The 25,201-nt window shown below is 47.8% G+C and overlaps 2 protein-coding genes across 2 annotated transcripts; both read right to left on the bottom strand.

Annotated features, from left to right (window-relative positions):
• Positions 1-218: 218 nt before the first annotated feature.
• Positions 219-10,944, bottom strand: LOC143162886 (potassium channel, subfamily K, member 16-like). The gene is made up of 5 exons (XM_076343453.1): positions 10,697-10,944; positions 8,595-8,715; positions 6,355-6,521; positions 4,125-4,293; positions 219-595 (listed from the first exon to the last, which is right to left on the bottom strand). The coding sequence occupies exons 1-5, from the start codon at positions 10,889-10,891 to the stop codon at positions 333-335; spliced, it is 915 nt and encodes a 304-aa protein (XP_076199568.1). The 5' UTR covers positions 10,892-10,944; the 3' UTR covers positions 219-332.
• A 12,295-nt stretch (positions 10,945-23,239) lies between these two features.
• Positions 23,240-24,952, bottom strand: LOC143162885 (inositol 1,4,5-trisphosphate receptor-interacting protein-like 1). Its single transcript, XM_076343451.1, has one exon. The coding sequence runs from the start codon at positions 24,746-24,748 to the stop codon at positions 23,240-23,242; it is 1,509 nt and encodes a 502-aa protein (XP_076199566.1). The 5' UTR covers positions 24,749-24,952.
• Positions 24,953-25,201: the final 249 nt, after the last annotated feature.

Here is a 25,201-nt window from a genome sequence, read left to right as displayed (position 1 = left end):
CTCTGCGTTTTTGTGGGAGCACCTTAAAAATGCCTTGCAAAACAAGTGCACTTCTCAGGTTATTAGCACAACCTAGCTGCAAATTGAGGAGCAAATTTCTTACCATTAATATTCAGGCTTTCTGTAACTGTAAGTCTTGAGTTCTGAAAGGTCATATCTCAGCAAAAGGTAGGAGAAATTTTATTTCCATGGGTATTTCTTTAGAATAATTCACTAGCAACTCTCCAATGAAGAATTCAATTCCCATATGTTATGGCAATAGTTTTGCTATAAGTAAAAACATTTTTTTCATTTTTTGCGTGTTCAGAATCTGCTGCTAATGACTCTATTTTCTATGCGTCCCCTCCAGCACGTGGTGGTAGTAGTTCTTCTTCTGGAATAAATTGAGCAGGCCAGCATCTTCTTTGTTGGCTTGCTTCATTGTCCTTACTCACCTTTCCAATTTGATGGAGATCCTTGACAATTATTTTTTCAGTATCTTCTAGTACCGTTGTCAATAAATTAAATAGGAGAGCAATCCAGGCAAGGCCGAAAAGGATCCAAATGGCCACCAGTGTTCGGTAGTAGGAAAAGTAATTCCTGCCAGGCTGTTTACCTGCAGATAAGGGGAGAGAAAGAAGAAGAAAATTAACAAGTTAAAATTGCTTTGCCTGTGTAAAGTGGGCCAGCCTAATGGATTCATCAATATATTTTACATTGAGTACTTTAAGGAGGCTTTTTCATTGTAGTCAAGTCTCTCACCTCCCCAGCATTAGGTTAAGGCTGGGCAAGTCTCTTGTTGTTGCAATAAACTGATATATGCTAGCACAAACATGCTGGCCTGTCAAAAAGATATACTGGGATTGAGGCGAATTAGCAGCAGAGCAGGATATTTTTTTCCCCTTATAGCATACCAATCCCATTCAACCTCTGCATCTACAGGTAAATGCAATGATGTGGGAAGTAGTGTAAAATTGTATTATCTTGAAAATATTCCCAAACTCCCAAAGCACAAAAAGCAGAGCACAGTGGGCCACTATAACCACATGACTATTACTACCTAGGTTATTGTAATTCTGTGTATTTCTATAAAGTGTGATTATAACCTAATAAATATTTGCTTTAAATTATAGGTACCCGTGATGATACAAAGAGAGTAGTTGCAATTCCTACTTTACTTTTGAACAGCTTCAGGAGCTTCCTCCATTAAAAAATTAGGTGGCTGATGAGAACTCACTGACACATGCCAAGAACACAACTTTCTGTGTTGGAAACCAGCGGACCGAAGCTTATTTCATGCAGTCCAAACCTCTTAGCATCAGCCAGTATCGCACACCCGCTTTTCTGCATGGGTCATTTCGTTTGTTTCTTCAGATGTCAGCAATCCACCAACAACATACAGACAGCATTTGCTCCTACTGCACTTAGTCCCACACAACGTTATCATCGTGATACAGCTGATAGGGCCCTGACATCTGCAGGAAAACTTGGTGATATTGCTTATTGAGTGCTATAAGTCACTGTCAAGGGTGACTCTACATAGTAGATAACACAGCTATGTGCGTGGACAGGGAGATCACCACAAACCTGGTAGATCATTTCCCACTGTGAAGCTGCCCAGAAGGAGCCAGGATGCTGGTAAGTCTTTTCAAGTCCTGCAGTGCTCTGTACTGCGTAGATCAATGTGCAGGATTTTTGTACTTCATCATGCAAGAGCTCTGGAAATGGGGCAGGAGTGGGCTGGTTTGTCCTCATGGATAGCTATCCAACAGCTGTTTCTTTTTCTTCTGTTGGGGTTGAGTTGGCAGAGGGGATGCCAGCCTTGCTACAAAGCATCTCCTTTTGTGCTCTTATCTGAAGTTCATGATGTGGGGTTAGCAAAGCAACTAGTAATATCTTTGTAATGTTAACTCAAAGCTGGACTTCAGCAGGGCATAGATTTGGTTTACAGCCCAAGGGGAGTTTCACCCTAGAAGTATCACCTATGTGTACATGTATTACAAACAGTTAAAGCCAGACTCTGCCATGTTCCTAGGATGTCTCCCTACCCAAAACAGGCTTTATCTCATGCTTGAAGTACAACAGCTACAAACCAGTTTTGAATTACTAAAATGCAAATAAACTCAAACCTGTTCTGTTCCATTTGGCTAGCGCAAATCCACTTGTCATCTGTAATCAATTCTAAACGCATAATACTCAGAGCAGTCATTGATTCTGCTTGTTTCATTGTGAAGGTGTGAGGCATTACACTTATCATTTTATCACCGTTGTTTAAGGCCAATTGAAATAAATACTGCAGGGAAAAACATTTCAGCTCCAGTTAAGTCATCCTAACGAAGATGAAATCACAGAGCCAGGAGGCCTATCCAATTGTTATCTTTTAACTGTATTTGTAAAATAATATGGCTGCAGAGGAGAAAAGTCCTGTGGAGATAGTGGTTTTCAGACTGTGACTTGCTGTCGTTATTGTAAAGCTCACTTGTAATTTGGACAAGGGAAGAGAATGCACCAGTTTGATGTCCACTTCTTCTCCTGCATGGCACCAGCCACTCTCCACTTTCCTGTATTCCATGTCACTGAAGTTTGAGGTGCTTAGTATCACACAGGCTAGGTTTATCAGTCCTACAGATGGTTAGGAAATAAATGCCTGTGCCCTTGTCCTCCGCTGCAGTGACAAAGATTGGCCCCAGCCACTGTTGTGTGATACAGGTTCCCTGCTGATGACTGAGTTCTGTGTCGTGTTCATGGCAATACTGTTTAACCACTGTTGGAGACAAAGACTCTTTCTCTGGATTATGTGAAAAGGGGAATTTCAGGGGACGATGGTTTCCTGTGCTTTGTAGCAAGAGAGAGTAGGTAGCTGGTTGGGATCATTTGGGGAAATGTGGCCTAATCAACTCATTGCCGTTGCATGAATTAACCATCAGCTAGGCTACAAGATCATTACGATCACTAAACTCATGCAAAGAAGCAAGATGTCAACTGTATTGTCAAAGTACTACCCAGCCTCTCCAGCAGACTCAGAAATTAAGGTCAGCAGGGAATATCAGACAGTGTCTGGAAAAGCTTGTGGGCTCCCTCTGCCAAAGTCCTCAGCCTGATGTAAGAAATCTTGCAAACACACAGCAAGGCTGCCAGCCAGTCTCCAAGGCCCCTCTTGCATCTCTGCAAGGCTTGAGAGCCCAGGGTTTGTTGTGTGGTTGATGTCTGTCCATCGGAAAGGGACGTGAGGCTTCCAGATTCTTTCTAGGGACAGCACTGGTGCTCAAGTATTAGCTTCAGAGCTTCCTTGTCATATCCCCACTGAAGAGAAGTTCAGGCTGGCAAGATGTGGGCAGGACAGGTTGTTGTAGAGAAATCTTTGATTCTGCATGGAGTCCAGGTATTTGATTACTTCTTCTGTGGACACTGATGTGGCTCCTGGTGATCATTTTGGGGTTTCTCTGTAAGCTTATTCCATGGACAGTGTATTTTGGTCAGCAGATCCACAGAAGTGTTTCAAGAAGCACTCCAGCATGCTGGAGTGTAGCTTAAACAGTTCGTCTTCAGGGGAAATCCTAAGCTCTGGTTTGTGAAGACAGAGAGCCTCCAGTGATGCATAGGAGACTAAAGAAGGTCACTTTTGCAGTAATATATATGTTTAAGCCCCACTTCACATAGAATGAGATTTCCCCACTTTCCCATGACTGGGATTTCCACCTCTCAGTCTGCTGTGTAAAATCATGTCTTCTGAAACATGACCACTTACTTCTTTACTCTACACTTTGAAACTTAAGTCTTAGACGGCTAAAGCAGGGATACATGCCTTCGTACGACTATCACAAACTGTTCCCTTTTGGTAAATGCAAATTCCTAGGCTCCTTGAATTCTCCCCCTACACTTCCCCTTCCCTCCCCAAATTACTTGGTTTCTTTGCACCCCAAAGCACCACATTTCATTATATTTAGGCAATTTTGTGCTTTTGTCAGCACATGCAATCCCAGAGAAATGAGTATTTCCCCCAGAACTGTACAAGGCAAAGACTAGTCAGACTCAGACAGAAGATTTGTCTCTACAGTACAGTGGTAGACTGTGCAGTCAACCCATTGTAATTACAGTCATAACCCTGGCGCTTTGCTGTGTCTCCTCTCTGAAATCAACCTTACCTACTACATAATCTCCAAAGCCAATGGTGCTGAGGGTGATAAATGCAAAGTAAATTCCTTCACTGTAGGACCAGCCTTCTGTTATCTGGAAGAAGAGTGATGGCAAGCACAGAAAAACTAGGATGCCCGTTGCCAGGAAGAACAAAAGGGTCAGAAATTTGATCTTCTTCTGAAAAAGAAAGAAATAAATTAAATTATAATCATGATTTGACACACTAGCAGGCCATATATAATGGTGGCTATTCAAAATGGGTGGCTATCTAGGAATACCTACTAGGACCACAGGAACTAAAGGATTTGTATTGAGTGCTCTTCCTCTAAAAGTACCCTAGCCTTGCTCTGAAGCAGGGGGAAGCCATGTATTATGGGTGCTGCATGTCCACAGTAGCCCTGGGAGATGTAGTCTTTTATCCGATTGTATCAACCTCCAATGACCATGAGTATAGGAGGAATTCCTACCCAATGACTTTTACTGGAGTCAGACTGTTTCCACTTTTCACCAGACAACTTCATTTTTAGTTTTTAGGTATTCAGGTGTGGCACCTAAAGAACATTCAAATTTGCCTGGGAAAATAGACTTTTAAAAAAAATATTTACATCATTTCTGACAGTACTATCTCCAAGAGTCTTGATTGTTGACTATATTTCTCATTGCATCAGTGCCACAACTTGGCTCCTACCCAGTGGATACTTTACTACAAGAAGACCTTTAACAAATGAGCTCCTGATGAAGAAGTGCCTGGACAGTGACTTTTGAACCATCCTACTTCCCAGCAGTCATGAAGAAGCCTTGACTGGAGAAAAAGACCTGCTATATATTAAGATTTATCAGTGTCGTGGTTTAACCTCAGTCGGCAACTGAGCACCACGCAGCCACTCGCTCAGTCCCCCCCTCCCCCGGTGGGATGGGGGAGAGAATTGGAAGAGCACAAGTGACAAAAACTCGTGGGTTGAGATAAAAACAGTTTAATAATTGAAATAAAATGATAATAATAATAATACACAAAGCAAGTCATGCTCAGTACATAAACTAGGGAAAGCTGGCCGGGGGGGGCTGCTGCTCGGGGACTGGCTGGGCATTGGTTGGCAGGTGGTGAGCAATTGTACTGTGCATCACTTGCTTTGTGTATTATTATTATTATCATTTTATTTCAATTATTAAACTGTTTTTATCTCAACCCACGAGTTTTTGTCACTTGTGCTCTTCCAATTCTCTCCCCCATCCCACCGAGGCAGGGGGGGAGTGAGCGAGCGGCTGCGTGGTGCTCAGTTGCCGACTGAGGTTAAACCACGACAATCAGCCAGACACACATACAGTTTATGTACAGAATTTTATAAGACCAGATTGGAAATTAATGGCAACTGTTGGATAATTTTTTATGGCTTTGTGCATTGTGCATGTGCTTGGGTCTAGCCTTATGTTCTATTTAAGTTTGCCAGACATGGGGAGAAATTTAGCAATTTGAACAGGGTTGTCTGTAGCATTCATACCTTGTCCTAAATGCCAATTACCTGAAAGAGAATTATGGTAGGAGACACAGAAAAGCTATTCTCACTTCCTCAGTAGTGGTGAGAGAAGGGGAGGAGCTGCAAATAACTTGGGGCATAACCAGGCAAGACACATCTGGTCTCTAGCCCTTTACAGGTGCCTCCTCACCTTTCAGCAACTGGGCTCAAATGGACAACTTCAGCCTGATGTTTCCTTTCTGTCAAAGTCAAGGGAGGAGAGGGATTAAAGGACTGCATAATGAATAAGGAGGGGTGACACACTAGGCATTGAGTCAATATCCACTGAAACCCCTACAGCTCACCTGCTTTTTACAGCTTTTTACAGCTCACCTGCTTTTTGCTGCCTCAAGATGAGATGCTTAATCATCTCTTTAGTGGTTATAAGGGGAGACACGTACTTCCCTAGAGTGTTAGCTCCTGAGATAAGTGTCTAGAGAAGTGGGATGAGGTGCCAACTCTCTCCATTGATTGCTGAAGGGGGCTGGATATCTGCCATTTAGATGGGTAGACAAAATGCATCCCTTTCTTTGAATATCTCCTCTATGGTTGCCTTGTTTGTTTAGCTCTGCAAGTGAAGAATGTGCCTTTCCCTCTCCTAGCACAATGTCTAACACAGCATGAGAACAAATACAATGGAGGATAATGCCAGCATATATCTTGAGAAAAAAAAAAAAACTAGAAATGAGCATATAACTGTGCCTGAGTAAGTAAAACCAATTACCTTTCTCATTCCTTTCTCGTACAGGAATTTCCCCAGCTTTTTACACAGCAGTGAGAGCATTTTACCGACACGGTGCAGAAACACAATATTCAGAGGGATTCCAAACAGAGCAAAAAAGACACAGAAGATCTGGCCCCCAGCAGTTTTAGGACGTAGCGTGCCATAGCCTATGAAAAAAGATGGGTCAGAGGAGATATTCCAGAGAACTGGAGCAGTCCACGGTCACATTCACACCTACACCAACCTGGCCTGCCTTTGACCCCAAAAGATGTGGCTAGCACTTCTCAGTCCACATGCGTTCTTTTTTCTCTGAAAAAGGCAGTAGGTAGATGAAGTGAGTCACCCTGCATGTTTTGGGGGATGCAGAGAGCACTGTGTGCTCCCAACCTAGCCTTAGCAGGAATGAAAGCACAATCTAAAAGCAGTTACGGAAAACATGCTCTGTCCTGTGACAAATACATGGAAAGACAGAAACCAGAAGTCTGGGGACCTGGAAGACATCAAGACTGGAGTCCCAGGCTGTTTGCCATGTCAGAATCATATATAGCCATCTCTAGCTTCTTGTCAATCTGCCTGTGTGTTAGTGACCTCCCTGGCTAAATGCCAGTAAGTTGGTATGTCCGGCTACTGGCTTCAGTCCTGGAGGCAGTACAGCGTGCATTAGAATAGATGGTGCTAATTAGTCCAGACCTTACTGGTGGCTGATTTATTCATGCCAGAGAGATATTTGTCTTAAAGTCCTACTAAAAGAGGATTTATCTAAGTAGTGGAACAACGGCTGCAGAACTCCAAACATGTCCTTTAATGAACTGGAGAATTTGTGGCTCTTAGACCCCATGAGGTACATCCCTGAGTGCAAGAGTCCTGTACTTTGTGTATGTCCTTACTCTATCAGTGACCCTGAGAAAAGGCACTTTGCCGAGCACAGTTCATCTCAAGGCATCCATTACTTGGAAAATGCAATGTTTTCTTCATGTGAAAAGACAAATAAAACAACTGAGTGATTTATTGGCTGCTAGGCCCCCAAATGCTTGAGCTGTCTTGTGCTCCCTGTTGCAGAAATATTCCATTTTCATTACAAAACCTGGTGAAGATGAGTGGAAGTACCTGATGTACCTTCACAACAGACCTCTGTGGTGAAGGTGCAGAGAAACAGGCAAAGTTGCACTTTTCCTGGGACAGCCTGTCTGCCTCACTAGGGAAACAAATTTGACGGGAAGCAATTGATTTGTATGGCAGAGAAATGCTGTAATGAAAAAATACAGTAATACAGGTGGTGGTAAGGAACGGATTGGCTAGTAGCAGGGTGCTGACAAACTAGGGAAGCTTTATCGATATGTGAACGTTGTTGTAACCATGGAACATTTGTCATTGATGTGATGGGTCAGAAGCCTTTATTTCTTCTACAGCAGGAGGTCTCCACATGGGTTCATGCAACACCTGCACACCTACCATGATGCCGAACACCACTGGGGCCCTTGTGACATCTCACACTCATGGATCAGTGGAGCAGCTGTGCCTAGGGTGTAGTGGGAGTGAGGCCTCAGCTTCACTCTGCAAAAACATAGATTTGACTTTACCTACATGAGAGTGTGAAGCAGGAGCCAACAGTGTGGATTTTATGCTTAAATCTGGCAGGCCTGCATTTTTTGGGATGTGTATTTGAGAGAAAGGGAGAGGCAGGCAGGGGCAGGCAGCCCCTGAAAAGGTCAGAACAGCTTGAAGCAGCAGTGTAAAAGTCTCAGCATTTGCCTTGCCCCCTTCCCATTTTTTTTCCTCCTGGCATATTACTAATTCAATATGTGCACTAACAGCTCAGCACAGGTTATTGAGACAGTGTCCATGCCCCAGAAGAGTTCACTTCTTTCCTACCATTCTTTTATGCTTTACAGCACTCTTGGATTTAAAGCCTATTTGACCCTAGAATAAAGACCAGGAAAGTGAAGTTTGTCTCCCACCCACAACTGGCAGCAGAGTGAACATTTTAACAGATGGCTCGAAAAGATGAAACAAGTGGGAAATAATATGAAAGGCCACTGGTATTTCACAAGCCAAAATAATGCATGAAGAGCTGTGCAGTGGTGAGGTCTCAGGACCAAGTCTGTTGCTGCTTACCATCCATGACAATGAAGGACTGGAGTTTTTATCCTTGAAAGTATTATCCATTCAGGTCCTAATAACCAGACATAATAAGCATATCACACACACAAACACACATACATGGAAAGCATTAGACCTACCTATTGTGGAGACAACTGTGCCTGCAAAGAAGAAGGAGTTACTGAAATCCCAGTTGCTGTCTTCAATCTGTGATTCATTTCCAACAGGGTATACTCCATTCTGAATGGCTTCAGTTAGGTTCTGGGAGGGAAAGCAAAGTTTGGCATCAACATTGCTGCTTTTCTCAAGTGCTTGCTGCAAGAATACTACAGATTTAGCCAAGTACTCCTCCTCTTCTGTGAATACCACTCACCTGTACTCAGCGATACTCTGACACTATTCACACCTTTACCTTGAAGGTTGGGTAGCAGCCAGCTGGTGTTTTTGAGTGTTAGTCTTTTGCCTTGTTTATGCTGACCGCTGTAGTTGGTGTTAGGAGAACTTGTTTCTTTTAGTGTGATCAGGGACCTCGCTTCTTTTAGGCTAAGTACTTTGGAAAAAATGATTCTATGGATGACTAGGACATGGCAGAGCAAGACAGCGCACTGGCTTAAGTGATGAAGTGGCTGGTTGCTGGTTTTGAGCTTGCCCTTGAGACGGCAATGGTGGATCCAGTATCTAATCACCCACCTGTATGCAGGCACACTAAGCAGTGACTCTGATCCCTCCCAGGAGGACATCAGTGAGTTATAGCAGGGTACACATGACATACACAGAGAATTTCATTTTAAGGCTGTATTTTGATTAGTGTCACAGATTTAAATTCAGAGAAAGTCCATTGATTTGCAAAGCTCTTGGTGCGACCACAATCAGAATTCAGCCTGACATATACACTCTTCTCCAAACTGCATGCATGAACACACATGCGCATATTGACAATGTGGCCTTTGAGATGAGGTTAGATGAACATCTGTCAGAGATGGTTTGGGTTGAGTTGAGACTGCCCTGCCACAGGGGGTTTGACTAGATGTTTCTCCCAAGCCCCTTCAGCCCTATCATCTGTCATGTTATGCATTTTCAGACTCTTCTCTTCTTCCTTGGTTTTAATTTTAATAATAATAATTAAAAAAACCAAACAGTATCCAGCTGTCCCTGCCTTTAACAAACAGAGGACATTGGACTGGACATCTGGAAAGCAGGCTGGTTTGTACAGAAACAGCCTAGATAAAATCCAGGGCTGAGCCCCGCCAGAGGCAAGACACAAGCTGGAATAAACTGCACCAGAAAAGTCTTCCCCGCCCCCCCTTCCTCCTTCACTATCTTTTTTCCTGGTGTCCCAGAAAATCAAGGCTAACAGAAATCATTCCACAGACATTGCACAAAGATTTCATTGTCTTGAAAAGTTCCTCTTTTTTTTTCTCCTCCCCAAGCCACCAAAAAAAAAAAAATCCAAGGTGAAGAGGGTGCATGCATGTGTGAACTGGGGGCTGGATCGCTGGTTGTGTTATTGGAAATACCAGTTCTTCCCCTCCTTTCCTTATCCTGCAAACTGGCCCGTTAAGAGCTCCATTAGTTTCCTATGCGGAAATGCTTACAGCAAGGCTATTTGCACTCCCCATTTTCTTCTGCATTGTAGCAGATAGAGGTAGGAAATACTGAAGATGAAGAGACAACTGTACTCATTCTCAGCTTCCTGTGCCATGACCAGAAACGCCTTTCCCTTGGCCAGGCTACCTGTTTCACTTCTGCAGCATCTTCAAAAAGTAAACCCTGACTATGCCACCTTCCTTGTAGTGATTTGGGCTTCTTTTTTTTGCCCAACAGATTATTTCAGACCTTGCCATATTGTTCCTCTGTGCTATCTGTGACACTTCTGTAAGTGGCATCCACACCCATGCATTTCAGACAGCCTCATTTTTCCTGCCATGCCACCCATTGTAGATGAGCACAGCCCCACCGAAAGCCAAATCCACAGGAGGCAAGACCCCAAACAATCAAGACATCATGGGATGGGGACTGTTAATAGCTAACACACAAGATTTTGTCAAGCTACACAAGCTGTATTTACCATCAGTGTGACCTGCCTGCTCAGCCTGGAGAGTGGGCTTGGGGTTTGCTAAAATCATCCAAATGACCACATCAGTAGGAATGCAGTGACATTATCTGTATCAAGGCTGAGTAGGCAACAACAGCTGATGGGGGAACAGGAGGGAGAAAGGGCTTCTGCAGGGCTGGCACTTACCTTCATAAACTGCTCCATCTCTGCCACTGTGAGGTGGGTGAAGTTCTGCAGAAAAGCCTCCTTCATCTGGGCAGCTGCTATTTTCTCCTGCTTCTCAGCGGTCCTCTCCAGCGCCTGGAACACGGCTGCACCCACCAGCAGGTAGACGAAGTAGCCGACCACCAGCAAACCTGTCTGCAGCTTGCCACTGCACATGGCCTTCAGTGGGACACAGCAAGGGATGGGTAATGAAAGGTGGCGATTGGTAAACCCCTCACCGTCCTGGGAAGCCTCCCCCAGGCAGGAACAGCCCTCCCAGCTCCAGTTTCCGCTGGGATCCTGCGCTGACAGGGACAGCGAACTGTCAAATACATTCATGGGGAAGTTGGGAAAAAAACCTCACAAACCCAACCCCCCAAAAAAACTTTCCACTCTCTGGGCTGCATGCTGTTTAGGGATTTCCTCCTGTCTGTGAAACTCTGCCTTGCTGAGTTCTCAGGAAAAGTGGGTCAGGATGTGAGGAGCTGGCTGGTGGCCATCTCCTGCTCAAGAGGCTCTGGGGACAGGTGAGGATAGCCTGCAAAGTGCCCACAGGGGAGCTTGCTTGGGAAAACATTGTTTTCCCTCCTCTGCCTCCTGCTAACTCCAAGAACTGGATTCCAGGGCAAGCCCCAATGACCCCAGAAGCCCCTTCTTGCCCTGTGTTCAGGGGTAGCTTCAGGGAAATGCAGCTGGGCTGCTCTTCTGGGCTTCATTTGTCTGCTTGCAGCGCAGGGCAGGGTCATGCAGCCCTGCACGGCCACAACAGCTTGCAGCAAAACCTTGGACATAGAGGCAAATGGCTGCAGGTTGCATATGTGCCAGGCCTGGACAGGTTCTTCTGCCAACATTCAAGAGAGGACATTACAGTCCTGGGTGCACAATTAGATGGATGAAAAAACGGTTATGCCATCAGATTCATAGAATCATAGAATCATTTAGGTTGGAAAAGACCCTTAAGATCACCGAGTCCAACCGTTAACCTAACACTGCCAAGTCCACCACGAAACCATGTCCCTAAGCACCACATCTACATGTCTTTTAAATACCTCCAGGGATGGGGACTCCACCGCGTCCCTGGGCAGCCCGTTTCAATGCTTGACAACCCTTGTGGTGAAGAAATTTTTCCTCATGTCCAATCTAAACCTTCCCTGGCACAACTTGAGGCCATTTCCTCTCGTCCTAATGCTTGTTACTTGGGACAAGAGTCCGGCACCCACCTCGCCACAACCTCCTTTCTGGCAGCTGTAGAGAGCGATAAGGTCTCCCCTCAGCCTCCTCTTCTCCAGGCTAAACAACCCCAGTTCCCTCAGCCGCTCCTCATCAGACTTGTGCTCTAGACCCTTCACCAGCTTCGTTGCCCTTCTCTGGACACGCTCCAGCACCTCCGTGTCTTTCCTGTAGTGAGGGGCCCAAAAACACTGAACACAGTGTTCGAGGTGCGGCCTCACCAGTGCTGAGTACAAAGGGACAATCACTTCCCTCGTCCTGCTGGCCACACTGGTTCTGATACAGGCCAGGATGCTGTTGGCCTTCCTGGCCGCCTGGGCACACTGCCGGCTCATATGCAGCCAGCTGTCGACCAACACCCTCAGGTCCTTTTCCGACAGGCAGCTTTCCAGGCGCTCTTCCCCAAGGCTGTAGCGTTGCATGGGGTTGTTGTGACCCAAGTGCAGGACCCGGCACTTGGCCTTGCTGAACCTCATACAGTTGGCCTCGGCCCATCGATCCAGCCTCTCCAGGTCCCTCTGTAGGGCCTTCCTACCCTCAAGCAGATCAACACTCCTGCCCAACTTGGTGTCGTCTGCACACTTACTGAGGGTGCACTCGATCCCCTCGTCCAGATCATTGATAAAAATATTAAAGATAATCAGAGGTTAATGGTTAATAGGTTGTACTTTGCCTAGTGTAGTGTAGTAGCACAGGGGTCTGTTCTGAGGTCTGTCCTGAGGTCTGTCCTGTTAAACATCTTTATCAGTGACCTGGAGAAGGTGACGGAATGTACTTTTAGCAAGTTTGCAGGTACCAGCAAACTGAGAGGACAGGCGATGTGCTTGCAGGCAGGTCTGTCACCTAGTAAGGCTGGAGGAATGGGCCAACAGGAACTTTATGAAATTCAACAAGGACCAATGCAAAGTCATGCCCCTGGGAAAGTGGAATGTCTTGCAAGGATACAGGCTGAGGACTGACTTACTGGGGATCAGCTCTGAGATAAAGAACCTGAGGGTCTGAAAGGTTGTGCAATTTCCATCCTTGGAGATTTTCTAACGCCCAGCTGTATAAAACCCTGAGTAACCTCAGAGCTCATGTTGCTTTGAGCAGGAGGTTGGACTAGAAACCTGTTGAGGTCTCTTCCCACCTGAGTTATCCTGTGATCCTGTGATGTCATGAAAGACTTCATTATAGAGAAGTCCCATTGGAATCAGTACACAGATGCTTTGTTTGCTGGGGCCCAGAGATCCGATCCAGGCAAAATCCCCACGAATGTTAGAGGCATGTCAGCCTGTACACCCTTTAGGATCAAACCTGTAGGTTTTGAGGTTCTTTTCACACTTTTATGGCATACCAAGAGGTTGTCACAGTGTTGTCATATGACATGATGTACTGGGCCTAGCTAGGATAGAGTTAATTTTCTTCATAGCAGCTCATACGCTGCTGTGTTTTAGATTTTTGACCAAAACAGTACTGATAACACATTAATGTTCTAACTTTTGCTGAACAGTGTTTGCACAGCATCAAAGCTTTCTCTGTTTCTCACTCTGTCCCCCTAGTGAATAGATTGGGGGGTGCACAATACATTGGGAGGGGACACAACTAGGCAGATTATCTGAACTAACCAAAGAGATATTCCATACCATATAACGTCATGCTCAGCAATAAAAGGGAAAAGTGGGGGCTTTAGGGGGATTAGCCATCTTTTGCTTGGGAACTAGCTGGGCATTGGTCTCTCCACGGGAAGTGGTGAGTGATTGCTTTTGCATCACTTGTTTCGTTTTGTTTTATTCCCTCTCCTTCCACTTATACTTCACTTATTAAACAATTTCCTTGTTTGTTTGTTTGTCTGTTTTATCTTGATCCCCAAGTTTTCTTGTTTTTATTCTTCTTTTCCTCTTCCACTGTCCCACTGAGGGTGGAGGGAGAAGTGAGTGAGCGACTGTGTGGTGCTTATCTGCCCACTGGGCAGACCACACATGCCCTGCCTGTTTGTGTCTCAGTGGCAGGAACAGTGGATGACCCCAAGGGTCTGCATGTCTTAAAGAATTCCTAGACTCTATTTTTTTCTGACATGACCAGATAATGAGTATAGAAGAGTGCTTGCAGATAGTCACTAATGCCTCTGGCTCTGAGTGTGCCTGGATTGGTTCCCTAATCATTCCCTGGAGTGTTTCCCATTAAACTCTTGGCTCCCTTAGGAGAAGACTCCACTCAGTGGCTGAAAATCTCTGTGCCTTTCCAAGAGTTTGATGACTCGTCGCCCCCAAGCATGAACGTACCAAGACACCCACTCAAAAGCACATACTCATTGGTCCTGGCTTGGAGTATGACTATGCCCTCCTTCATCATTGCATTTGTCAGGACTTCCTAGTTAAGTCGTGGCTTCTATGAGGTACTGATATATCTCCTACGTGGTGAGTGCACAGCTGTGCCTTCATCTCCCCACCAACCTACGAGATCTCCAATGAACTCTAAAACTCCCTCTGTGTGCTGTTTACCTGCCTCAAGGCTCCTTGGGGATCTTCATATCAAGGTCCTCCAGGTGGCCTGGGGTCCCTGGTTTAAGAATGATGGGATGTCCATGACTTCCTATGTTCCAGAGAATATCATGTAAGACAGACTTAGCTTTTCATAAAGAAATGCTTGGCCGTATCACTGTATGTGACTAACCTGCTTGACTAACCTGATCTCCTTCTATGACAGGGTGACCCGCTTAGTGGATGAGGGAAAGGCTGTGGATGTTGTCTACCTAGACTTTAGTAAAGCCTTTGACACCATTTCCCACAGCATTCTCCTGGAGAAACTGGCTGCTTGTGCTTGGACGGGTGCACTCTTTGCTGGGTAAAAAACCGGCTGGATGGCGGGGCCCAAAGAGTGGTGGGGAATGGAGTGAAATCCAGTTGGCGGCGGGTCACAAGCGGTGTTCCCCAGGGCTCAGTACTGGGGCCAGTTCTGTTTCATGTCGTTATCAGTGATCTGGACGAGGGGATCGAGTGCACCCTCAGTAAGTGTGCAGATGACACCAAGTTGGGCGGGAGTGTTGATCTGCTTGAGGGTAGGAAGGCCCTACAGAGGGACCTGGAGAGGCTGGATCGATGGGCCGAGGCCAACTGTATGAGGTTCAGCAAGGCCAAGTGCCGGGTCCTGCACTTGGGTCACAACAACCCCATGCAACGCTAGAGGCTTGGGGAAGAGCGCCTGGAAAGCTGCCTGTCGGAAAAGGACCTGAGGGTGTTGGTCGACAGCTGGCTGCATATGAGCCGGCAGTGTGCCCAGGTGGCCAAGAAGGCCAATAGCATCCTGGCTTGTATCAGAACCAGCGTGGCCAGCAGGACGAGGGAAGTGATTGTCCCTTTGTACTCAGCACTGGTGAGGCCGCACCTCGAACACTGTGTTCAGTGTTTTTGGGCCCCTCACTACAGGAAAGACACTGGGGTGCTGGAGCATGTCCAGAGAAGGGCAACGAAGCTGGTGAAGGGTCTAGAGCACAAGTCTTCTGAGGAGCGGCTGAGGGAACTGGGGTTGTTTAGCCTGGAGAAGAGGAGGCTGAGGGGAGACCTCATCGCTCTCTACAGCTGCCGGAAAGGAGGTTGTGGCGAGGTGGGTACCAGACTCTTGTCCCAAGTAACAAGCGATAGGACGAGAGGAAATGGCCTCAAGTTGTGCCTGGGGAGGTTTAGATTGGATATTAGGAAAAATTTCTTCACCGCAAGGGTTGTCAAGCATTGGAACAGGCTGCCCAGGGACGTGGTTGAGTCCCCATCCCTGGAGGTATTTAAAAGACATGTAGATATGGTGCTTAGGGACATGGTTTCGTGGTGGACTTGGCAGTGTTAGGTTAACGGTTGGACTCGGTGATCTTAAGGGTCTTTTCCAACCTAAATGATTCTATGATTCTATAATTCTGTTACCTACAGTAATGTAGCCTCTACTGATTTCAGAAGGATGGTTCCCATGCATTGGGAACTCACGTAAATGTCAGATCTTGTTCCCATCAGCTTCAGTGAGAATTTGGCTGCCACTGAGAAGAATTTGTAGGATGGGAGAGCAACATCCTTGAATGAAGATATTGACTTTGGAAGAGATACCAGACAGATCCAACCTTGGCTGTACCATGGACATTCTTAACACTCAGATTAACTCGCTTGACCTTAGGTTTTCCAGCATTTTCATCTGCTTTGTGCACTATTTCTTTGTTATTTCAGCAGATGCCCTATTTTAATCATGAGAAAACACTGGAGCAAATCAACCTTTGAAGAAGCCTTTAAAATGTGCCACCTATTCTGCTCTTCAAGCCTTTGTTTTTTTATTGAGTTTGAAAATACAAGAAAAGGCAGAGACTCTGGGATTAGCTTCTCAGAACTGGTGTAAACAAGAAGTGGCAGATGGCTTCACTCTGTCAAGTGCAGGTTGTCCTTTCACACATAAATCTGTTTGACCTCAGAGGAAAACAGGAAAACTGTGAATGAAGGTAAGTAGCTTTGCAAACCCTTTAAAGTTTAAAGATTTTCTTTAGAGTTACTGGAAAAGAGTTTATAGAAACAAGATGTGTCATGTTTCCTTTCACTTCTTTTGAAGCTACAGGGTGTCGAAGGTGTGTTTCTTCTTCAGATTTAAAGTATTTCTATACAAATAACAGCACCTATGGCTTCACCCTTTTGTGTGTCTCAGATTCCCAGCCCTGTGAGACAAGAGAAATCCCTTTACATGTACAAATGCAGCATTTCCCTGTCTGCACAGCAGACATGAGGTAATACAGATGGATTCTTTCCTCAATACATCTAAGGGGAAAATGGATGGAAGAAACATGAAACTCATGGAAGATGGTGAGAATTTTGATATTGACTTCAGTTGCAGTGGTTTGATCAGGGTGGGTAAGGTGCCAGGAAACCTCATCTTTCTCATGCTGTCTCCTCTGAAATGTATATATACTAAACTGGGTTTTCCTCTAGCCCCATCTCCAAGATAGCAGGTTTGCTATTTGTGCATGCATCTCCAGAAGCCCTTGACTGCAAGGAAGCATTCAGAAGATTCTTGACCTTTGTTTTCCTCTAGCTCTGGAACAGGGAACACACATCATTTTTCTCAGTCTGTTTCTTCATGCCTGCCTGCAAATCTTTAATAACCACTACAGATTGTTCTGACATGAGAGGAGTGTCCCATCACACAGCATCTTGTTCATACTTGTTCACAGAGGGAAAGAGGGAGAGAAAGCACAGTATCTGTTCACTACTGGGATCTTCACAAATAAGTTGCTTTGTGGAAGAAAAAAAAGGGGAACCCATATTCACTCAGTGGAGCGGTCCACTTGAAGCCATTCCTCATAAAGGTAAGAATAATTTCCATTAGCCATGACTGTGCTCCTCTCCTTATTTTGCCTAGATTAAAAGCTGCAAAATATGCTCTTGGTGGAGGCTGCTGGAGGTGTGCCACTTATAGCTACTGAATGAGAGTCACTGAGAGAAGGGGGATCTGGGCTGAGCCAAAGCACCGTTATTGACTCCTTCCCACCTCAGGGGTCTGGACGCTGGGCTTGCCTGACACCACTCACCCCAGTCATGAAACCTGAGCACTTCCTAAGTGCTGGGAGCTGCTGTAGGTACAACATCCTCATCCGAGGGCTGATGCTGGCACCTCACACCTGCTTCATAACCAGAGTGATAACCTGTCTAGACAGCTGGGAAGGTAAATGGGGACAGTCTATCTGATGAACCAGCCACCATTATCCCTGTGCACTGGGAGATCATGAATACATCCCGCCTAGATGCAAGTTAATATAACCTTCCTACATGCTAGTTAATCAAAACAAATCGCTGTTGAGGGCAGCTCTTATCTCACATTCCCCAAGAACTTGGGCCAGCTGGACTGATAGATCTATTCAATGCCACTCATTCCTCAAGAAGGAGCTGAAGAAGTGGACGTGAGGCCTCATCACTGTAGTTTTCAGTTGTGGGAAACCAACAGATCCAGCTATCAAGCAGTAACACTTCTCCACAACTCATAAATTGACAGGAGGACTTCTGTTGGACCAGTTCAACCTTCCCTTGGGACTGCCCGACTGCCACTTAATCTGTAGCTTGCAGTTACAGCAACAACAGGAGCTATTAGGGTGCAGGAGGCTGTGGGTGAGTTGGGGCGTAGTTTCCTGGCAAGGACTTGCAGCAGAACCTAGGTATCATGGCACTGTGGACACTTGTGCCAGGGTGCAGCAAGGGCCGGCAGCTCCCTCAAGGCCCGGGAGTCGGGAGCTGAGTGTGCTAACACCAAGGCCTGTCCCACTGCCACCATCCAGGGAGCAGGGAAGGTCTGGAGACCCTCAGCAGGTTCAATCACGCTTGCAGATCATCAAGCAGGTTCATAGTGACAAGGCAGGATGAGTTCAAGCCAGGAAGTCAATCTGCAGCTCAGAGTCATGTCCAGGGATGGCCAGGCAGGGCTGTGGGGAAAGGGCCAGGCCAAGGATGGGCTGGGATGTTGGCCCACTCGTGGGCCTGGCTCGTAGGAGCCCATGGCCAGGCTGGGCAAGGCTGGGGGAAGCTGGAAACTCACAACCTGCAGTGTCACCGGGACAGGGACTGACAGCCCTGGTTTGGGCTGGAGGGGGATCCTGGGCCATGGACAGGGTGGAGGAAAGCCCTGGGGGGCTGGGCAGGTCTCTGGCAATCATGGAGGCAGCGTGCCTGGTAAGGCAATTAATTAATACTTTTTGTTCCTAAGCTAGGAGAGACCCATGATGCAGTTATGGGACCAGGGAAAGAGACGTGACACAGACTTCTTGCACCTGCATTATTTACCCAGTCCATTGCAGGGGAACCCACGTAGTGACATCCGGTGGTAATGGAGGGCAGGGAGCATTTCCTGCCTGTGACACAACGTGCTGGGAAAGGGTTTTCTTATGCCGAGTCCTGCTCTCACTCCTTCCCACTCCCATCACACCCACAGTTCAGCCATTTCCTTTTTCTACGTATGACGTTAGCTATCTTGCTGCATCCTTATGCGTTCTGTGTCCTTAGGCAGATTATAGCCTGAAATTAATTCCAGCTTAATGGAAAATGTTATCAGTTGCCATGGAAATACCTTACCACGTGATTGTGATTGTACTTCCTGTTGTGCTTAGGGCTAAAACCATTAGATGACCTTAATTTTTACACTTTCTTATGGTTCTCCTATAAATATCTGTTACTCATAACTGTGGTCAGAACATTCAGTCTTCTAACATGGGCCATTTTGGTTTTTATGCTGTGATCTTATGCCAGGCTATTAAACACTTATGCTAAAGTTTTCTTCAACAGAGATCCTCAGACTTCCTGGTTTGTTATTTAAGATCTGCAAAGCCAAATTCCTGTGGATAGCTATCAGCTGTCAAGGAAATGGGCTGATTTCCATGAGTGAAGAAAATGCTGAAGCTGGTCACTTGCCTTTGCTAGCTGGCTGATACTGAGATAAGAGCGCTAGTATGCAGGAGGTAAAGGCTGCTGTGCCAGGCAGCAGAGCATGGAAAACTGCCCAAGTGCTTGGTGACTCCTGGCCACAGTGTTGGCAACTGTAAACAGCACCTCCTTTTGCTCAGCGATATATCTACCAGCACTAACAGCACATTTGGGGATCTGTCCTGGCTCGCTCTTTGTTCATCATATACATTAGGGATTCAAGTAACGCAGTTTTGTACAAGTTCATCTATGCTGTTGTCATCATCAAAGAAAAGACTCCCCCCACCATTAGCAGTGCCCTCTCCAACAATCTTTGGACGATGCTTTTGCTACTGGTAGCTCCACCTGAAGGCCTCCAGAGCAATGGAAACACCTGCACTATAAGGTCTTTCACTCACACAAGAAGGTCACCAAGGCCATTTGATCCTCACTGTCACAGAGTAACATAGAGAATTTGGGTTGGGAGAGACCCCTGGAGGTCTTTAGTCTACCCCCTACTCAAAGAAGGGCTAACACCAAAGTTAGAACATGTTGCTCAGGGTCTTGTCCAGCTAAACTTTTAATGTTGCCAAAGAAGGAGATCCCCACCCTCTCTGGCTACTTCTTCCAGGGCTTGTCTGCTTTCATGGCATACTTCCCTGGGTGCAATATGTGACCGTTGCCTTACATTCTTTCACTGTGCACCTCTGAGAAAAGACAGGCTCTGGGTAGTGGAAGACAGCAATTAAATCTCCCTCAGCCTTCCTTCTTGGAGAGATGTGGTGCTGGACAGCTGTGGTGTGGTGCAGTGTATGGGTGTCATCAGAGACAGAGCTGTCTGACATCTGTCAAGAGAACTGCAGCATCAGGCTGTTGCCAAGCCAGGGCACCCACCTCTTGAAACCAAGTGCCCCCAGAGCAGCTTCTGCACACAGGCAGGGACAGTATAACCTATGGAATCCTCTTTAGACATCACACTGTCCTTAACCACCCCTGCACCTAGCCACACCTCTCGGCATGCTTACTCAGGGCCACTGGCATGGCCTGCAGGCTCACATGCAATTGCGACCTGGCTATTACTCAGTGAATACTGCCAGGCATGGATGAATCTATGTACTGTCTGAAGCACTTCTTTCACTGCGAGCTTTTCTTACAATTGTAAGCTTGCAACATGAGCGTCCCTCACGCCTACAGACTATTGGCATTTAAAGGTCCTCACAGTCGCACAGAAAACCAGACATCAACCTTCCTTCTTATGCAGCCTGGTCCTGACAGCCCTCCTTCCTTGGCATCTTGGGACTCCCAGGAACTAGTGCCGGACTGTACCAATTCCCTTCTTGAGAGGAATCGTGTCTCTCTAGCATGACAGCCAAGGGACTCAGGGAAAGGTGACAACTGGCAGCAAGCTGCCAGTGCTGCCAGGCAGGTCCTGCAGCATGCTTTTGGGCAAGAGACAGCTGCTGGCTGGGGCACTGCTGGGACGGCTGTGCAGTGCGTGTTTAGTTGTGCCTGAACACAACCGGGACGGAGATCCTGCAGTATCTGGCTATCTGTGCCAGTTATTCTCTGGGAGTTAGAAAACAGACTGGTCAAGAAAAGTTTTTAATAATGCTGCTGTGGCCAGAGTTGTCAGTGGCTCAGGATTTTTACAGAATACAAAAAGGAGAAAATTCAGTCCAGGATACCCCTCTCCGAGAAGAGACTGCAGAAGGGTACGCAACTCTGAGGAAGCAACAGGAAATTGCCAAAGAGCCTGGGAAACCTGGGGCCTCTTGGAATGGGAACCAATTAGTGTGATGAAAGTGCTTTGGCCTGGGTCACTGGCAAGCCTGACTTTGTGGTAACAATCTGTTGGGATGCAGAAGACTGAGCAGACTGCATTGTCTTCATGGTCTCAATCAGTGCTTGTCATTCTTCTTTGTCCCCCAGATTCTCAGCCTTGGCCTTGATCAAAAGAACTTGGCGAGATGAACCTGCTAGGTAAGCATTTTCATTGGTTCAAAAGCTCGAAGGTACACAAGAGGGAAACAGCCCCAAGAAACAAGCAACAGGTTCAAGAGGAGAGATCAGCAAACTCTCATTAACTGTAGCTCAGAGCTTGCTCTTTGAAGCTGGAGGGATGCAAAGCACTAAACAAGAATATCATGGATGTATTCAAATGAAAAAATTTACATGGGAGATCTTACTCAAATAACATGTTTCTCTTCTTGCCTTCATATACCAAAACCATAATGCGCTCTACCTCTTTGAACCAGAAAAGGTGCATGGTAAATGCAGTGTAATTATGGCCATTTTGCAGCAAAACAACCTTTTTTGGGGGAAAGGTTGGGCCACAGAGTGAGAACCACTGGTGTGAAAGATGCGGAGAGATAGCATCTCATCTCAATTTCAACTTAATTTTCCAAAGATCCATCATTAGGCAAGGAAGGTTCTGGTAGCTTTGCGCATCGTGGAAGAACTGTCCGTGTTCTGCAAACTATAACTGAAAATGGGGAGAAGCCTGGCCTTCTCTAGCACTTGGACAAAGACAGTTAGACAGTTCTTTTGGTGTAACAATTATCGAAGAGCTTGCAAATCTTCACCCATATACCATCATTGGATTTCCACTGGAGGTGACCCAAATACAGGTATGAGTGCACCTCTTCTGCCACAGCTGCTGTCAGGCCACTACTTCTCATAAATGAGGCATGGACTGCACAAGCGCATGCTTTGAATTGGAGACATCTCAAAAGCTTTCTTTAAACTTGCTGCATGTGTTAAATTTAGCTCGTTAAGGTGGTGGGAGCCTGAGCTTGTGGGTCATGAGAGGGTATGGTGAATGAGCCTCATACACACACAGGAGCCAGAGCATCCAGAGTACTGCTCTGCAGACATGGCACTTTTTCACTGTGCAAAGGGCTCCCCACTCAGACAGCATGATACCCACCTCACTGGGGCCGCCCAAGGGCACTGCTGTCAGGCTCCCAGGGCTTGGTTTGCGTATGGCTCCCAAGGAAGCCACTTCAGGCTCCCTACAGCACAGAGGCAATGTGCACGGGTGTAGAGGGTGACAAATGATTCTGATTGCCCCAACGCAGGAGCACGGACAGGTGGTGGAGCCTTAGTTACAGAATCATTGAAACCAGTGCTCACCGCATGACCTCTTCTGCAAAATGCTCCCCAACTCTGTGGCAGCTGAGCTCTCAGCACCCTATGCCCGTGTTCCCCAACAACGTGATGCACAGACACTCACAGACGCAGCGTCTGCGTGTTAAACAAGTGATTTATTGACATCTCTGCACATGGTACAGCTCCCAGAGAGAGTGGGCTCTCTCAAAGAGGCGGGGGCAGTCGCTGTCCAGGTGGTGACGGGAGTCTCTGTTGCAAGGCTCCTTGCAATGGCCCCTTCAGCTGCATTGGGTCTGACTCCCCAGGGTGTGCTTTTGCTGTGGAGGAGAGGTGGGGCAGCAATTCCCTCTGCCGAATGAGCAGTGTGTTCTCCATGTCCAGCGTGCTCAGTTCAACGGCACCGGCTCCCCAGGGAGTGTCTAGGATTGTCAGATTCTCCACCCAGACCTTAGTGAACACACAAAAGCACATCAGCGGTGCCTCTCGCTTGGTGCCTGCACAACCGGAGCTGCCAGCAAGAATTTCTGGGCCTTTTTGCCACCCTGGGCATAGGCATTGCGAGGGGAAAGCAGGGCCAAAAGTCATCTGATCGCCGTTGTAGTTGCCACCAGCTGCTATGCTGGGGAGACCATCAAGAGGAGAATGCTGCCACTCTCGGCAGAGGGCTGCTGCGCAGGGTTTGCCCTTTCCTTTCCATGTCCCACATTCTCCTCTCTTTTCCTTGCAGAATGAGGTAGTCGTCTGCCGTCAGCTGTGAGCCCCGCAAACACAGCTCTGTGCATGAAGACCTCTTTCAGCGGCCGTAGATCAGCAGTCTTGTGAGCCGATCTCGCAGCTCCACAAACTCACGCAGTGCCTCAGCGTGGGCGTCCGGATCCTGTGCCAGGCGCTGGAAGAGGTTGAGCGGTTCAGCCATTCGGAAGTACGAGGGCAAGATGATCTCCTCAGGCACCCTCTCATTGCCTAAGAAGAAGTGGTCGAGGCGTTTCTCCTCCAGGCAGCAGCGCAAGTACCGCATGATATCCTCCAGGCGCAGCAGGAAATCCCTCCTGCGCCAGCCTGACAGGGGTGTGGTGGTCAGGAGGTGCATCACAGCTGTCTTCAAGGCATAGGTGGAAAAGCCTGTGCCCACCAGGATGCGGGCGCAGAGCTGCAGGCATTTGAGGTGGAAGCTGTCGTCTGGGGCCTGCCTGGCCATATGCTTGAAGAACTTCACCTCTGCTACGGCACAGCTCTGTGACCACATTGTGCTTGGGGTGAAGATGGCCTCTGTACTCTGGCTGCTCAGGAAGATGTCTGAGTCACCTTGCTGCACCCCAAACATCATCTCAATGACAAGGGTTCTCCTGGAGGCATTTGTTCTTGTCAGCTGCAGCTTGCAGGAGCGGCTGGAGGGATGCACCCTTAGATCATAGTGATGCGACCCAGGGACCACCACCCACGCTGATCTCACAAAGTGGTGGAACCAGAGGGCAGTTTTCTCCACATCTAGGTAGGAGCCAGTGCAGAGGGTGCGTAGGAGGCTGGGACACTGATTTCTCCTCAGCTCCTCCTCGGGGTGGTGGAGGAAGCACAGCATGTCCCCCACCAGCCACCCACCCGTGCATGTGCACTCCAGTTCCACACGGATGCAGGAGCCCCTCGCCAGCATCTGCCCTGCACTGCCCAGCTCCAGGTGGAAGGCGTGCCCACGTGGGGGCTTCATAGGTATGAGCAGGCGGTAGACCACATCATTCTCACGGGGACTCCAACCTTCAAAGGCACTGCCCACCCCGATGGCTGGTTGCAACACAGGATAGAAATTATTTACCAAGAGCGATCTGTTTAAATTGAGGAGGTCACCCACCAGATCCTCTGCCACCTGGCACACTTTGGCCAGGTCCTGAACTGGCCACTGTATGTGCTCTTCAAAAAACCTTCCCACATCGTTTGCATCTTCGTGGTCGCTGCCTTCTTCCTCGTCTTGGTTCTCATCGCTGCTGCTGGCTGGCTGACAGCTCCTTTTCCTGAGCCACCAGCAGAGGCCAAAGAGCAGGACCAGGACTCCAGCAACGGCCCAGAATTGCCACTGCTGCAAGGCAGCAAAGAGCAGGGCTCCCCAGGCCACGCCACTCTGCTCCTGGGGCCTCTGCTCCTGGGGCCTCGGCTCCAGCTCCTGCAGCAGCTGACTCATCTCCTGGCTCAGCTGCACCGCACGCTGCTGCATGCGCTCGCGCGTGGCCTCATCCAGCTCATCACCGACCATCTGCGGGTGCTGGATCATGCTTTGCACAAGCAGGGTGAGGAATTTTGTGGCAGCCATGGCCTGCAGGAGGAGGGAGAGAAGGGGTTCAGTGGGGCTGAGAGGGAGGGAGCTGGCGGCGGGGGGAGCGGGGACGGGAGCCGCAGGGAGCTGCGGGCAGGTAGGAGAGGGGACGAGGCAGCTGGGAGGCAGCAAGGCCTGCGACCAGCCCCGGCGGTGGCGGCACCGTGCCCTGCCCAAGGCGCTCCCACGAGCGGCTGGGCCCTCGATGCAGGCTGAGAACCCACCCCCCGGGGGCCCGCGTTTCTGCCCCTGCCCTCGTCCAGCCTGGCCTCTTGCCGCGTGCGCACTCACCACTGGCCCAGGCCGTACTGGGGCAGCGCTGCCTGCTGGTGCCCCTTAGAGCCGCCCCCATTGTGACTTGTCCCCTGTGCTGTCACAGGCGCCAGAGCGCATCACAGGCACGCCCGCCAGCCAGCCCTGGCCTTCGGCCCCACCTTGGCTCAGCGACTC

Source organism: Aptenodytes patagonicus, chromosome 7 (genome assembly GCF_965638725.1).
Source record: "Aptenodytes patagonicus chromosome 7, bAptPat1.pri.cur, whole genome shotgun sequence".
In the NCBI taxonomy this organism is placed as follows: domain Eukaryota; kingdom Metazoa; phylum Chordata; class Aves; order Sphenisciformes; family Spheniscidae; genus Aptenodytes; species Aptenodytes patagonicus.
This window is presented reverse-complemented; position numbering and strand designations above follow the sequence as displayed.

What these genes read in the sequence shown, in the direction of transcription:
- LOC143162886 (XM_076343453.1), bottom strand. Translation starts at nt 10,891, where the DNA reads ATGTGCAGTGGCAAGCTGCAGACAGGTTTGCTGGTGGTCGGCTACTTC. An exon ending in AGATGGAGCAGTTTATGAAG is followed by an intron (nt 8,716 to 10,696) that starts GTAAGTGCCAGC and finishes TTTCCCTCCCAG; the next exon opens with AACCTAACTGAAGCCATTCA. An exon ending in ACGAGAAAGGAATGAGAAAG is followed by an intron (nt 4,294 to 6,354) that starts GTAATTGGTTTT and finishes TTTCTTTTTCAG; the next exon opens with AAGAAGATCAAATTTCTGAC.
- LOC143162885 (XM_076343451.1), bottom strand. Translation starts at nt 24,748, where the DNA reads ATGGCTGCCACAAAATTCCTCACCCTGCTTGTGCAAAGCATGATCCAG.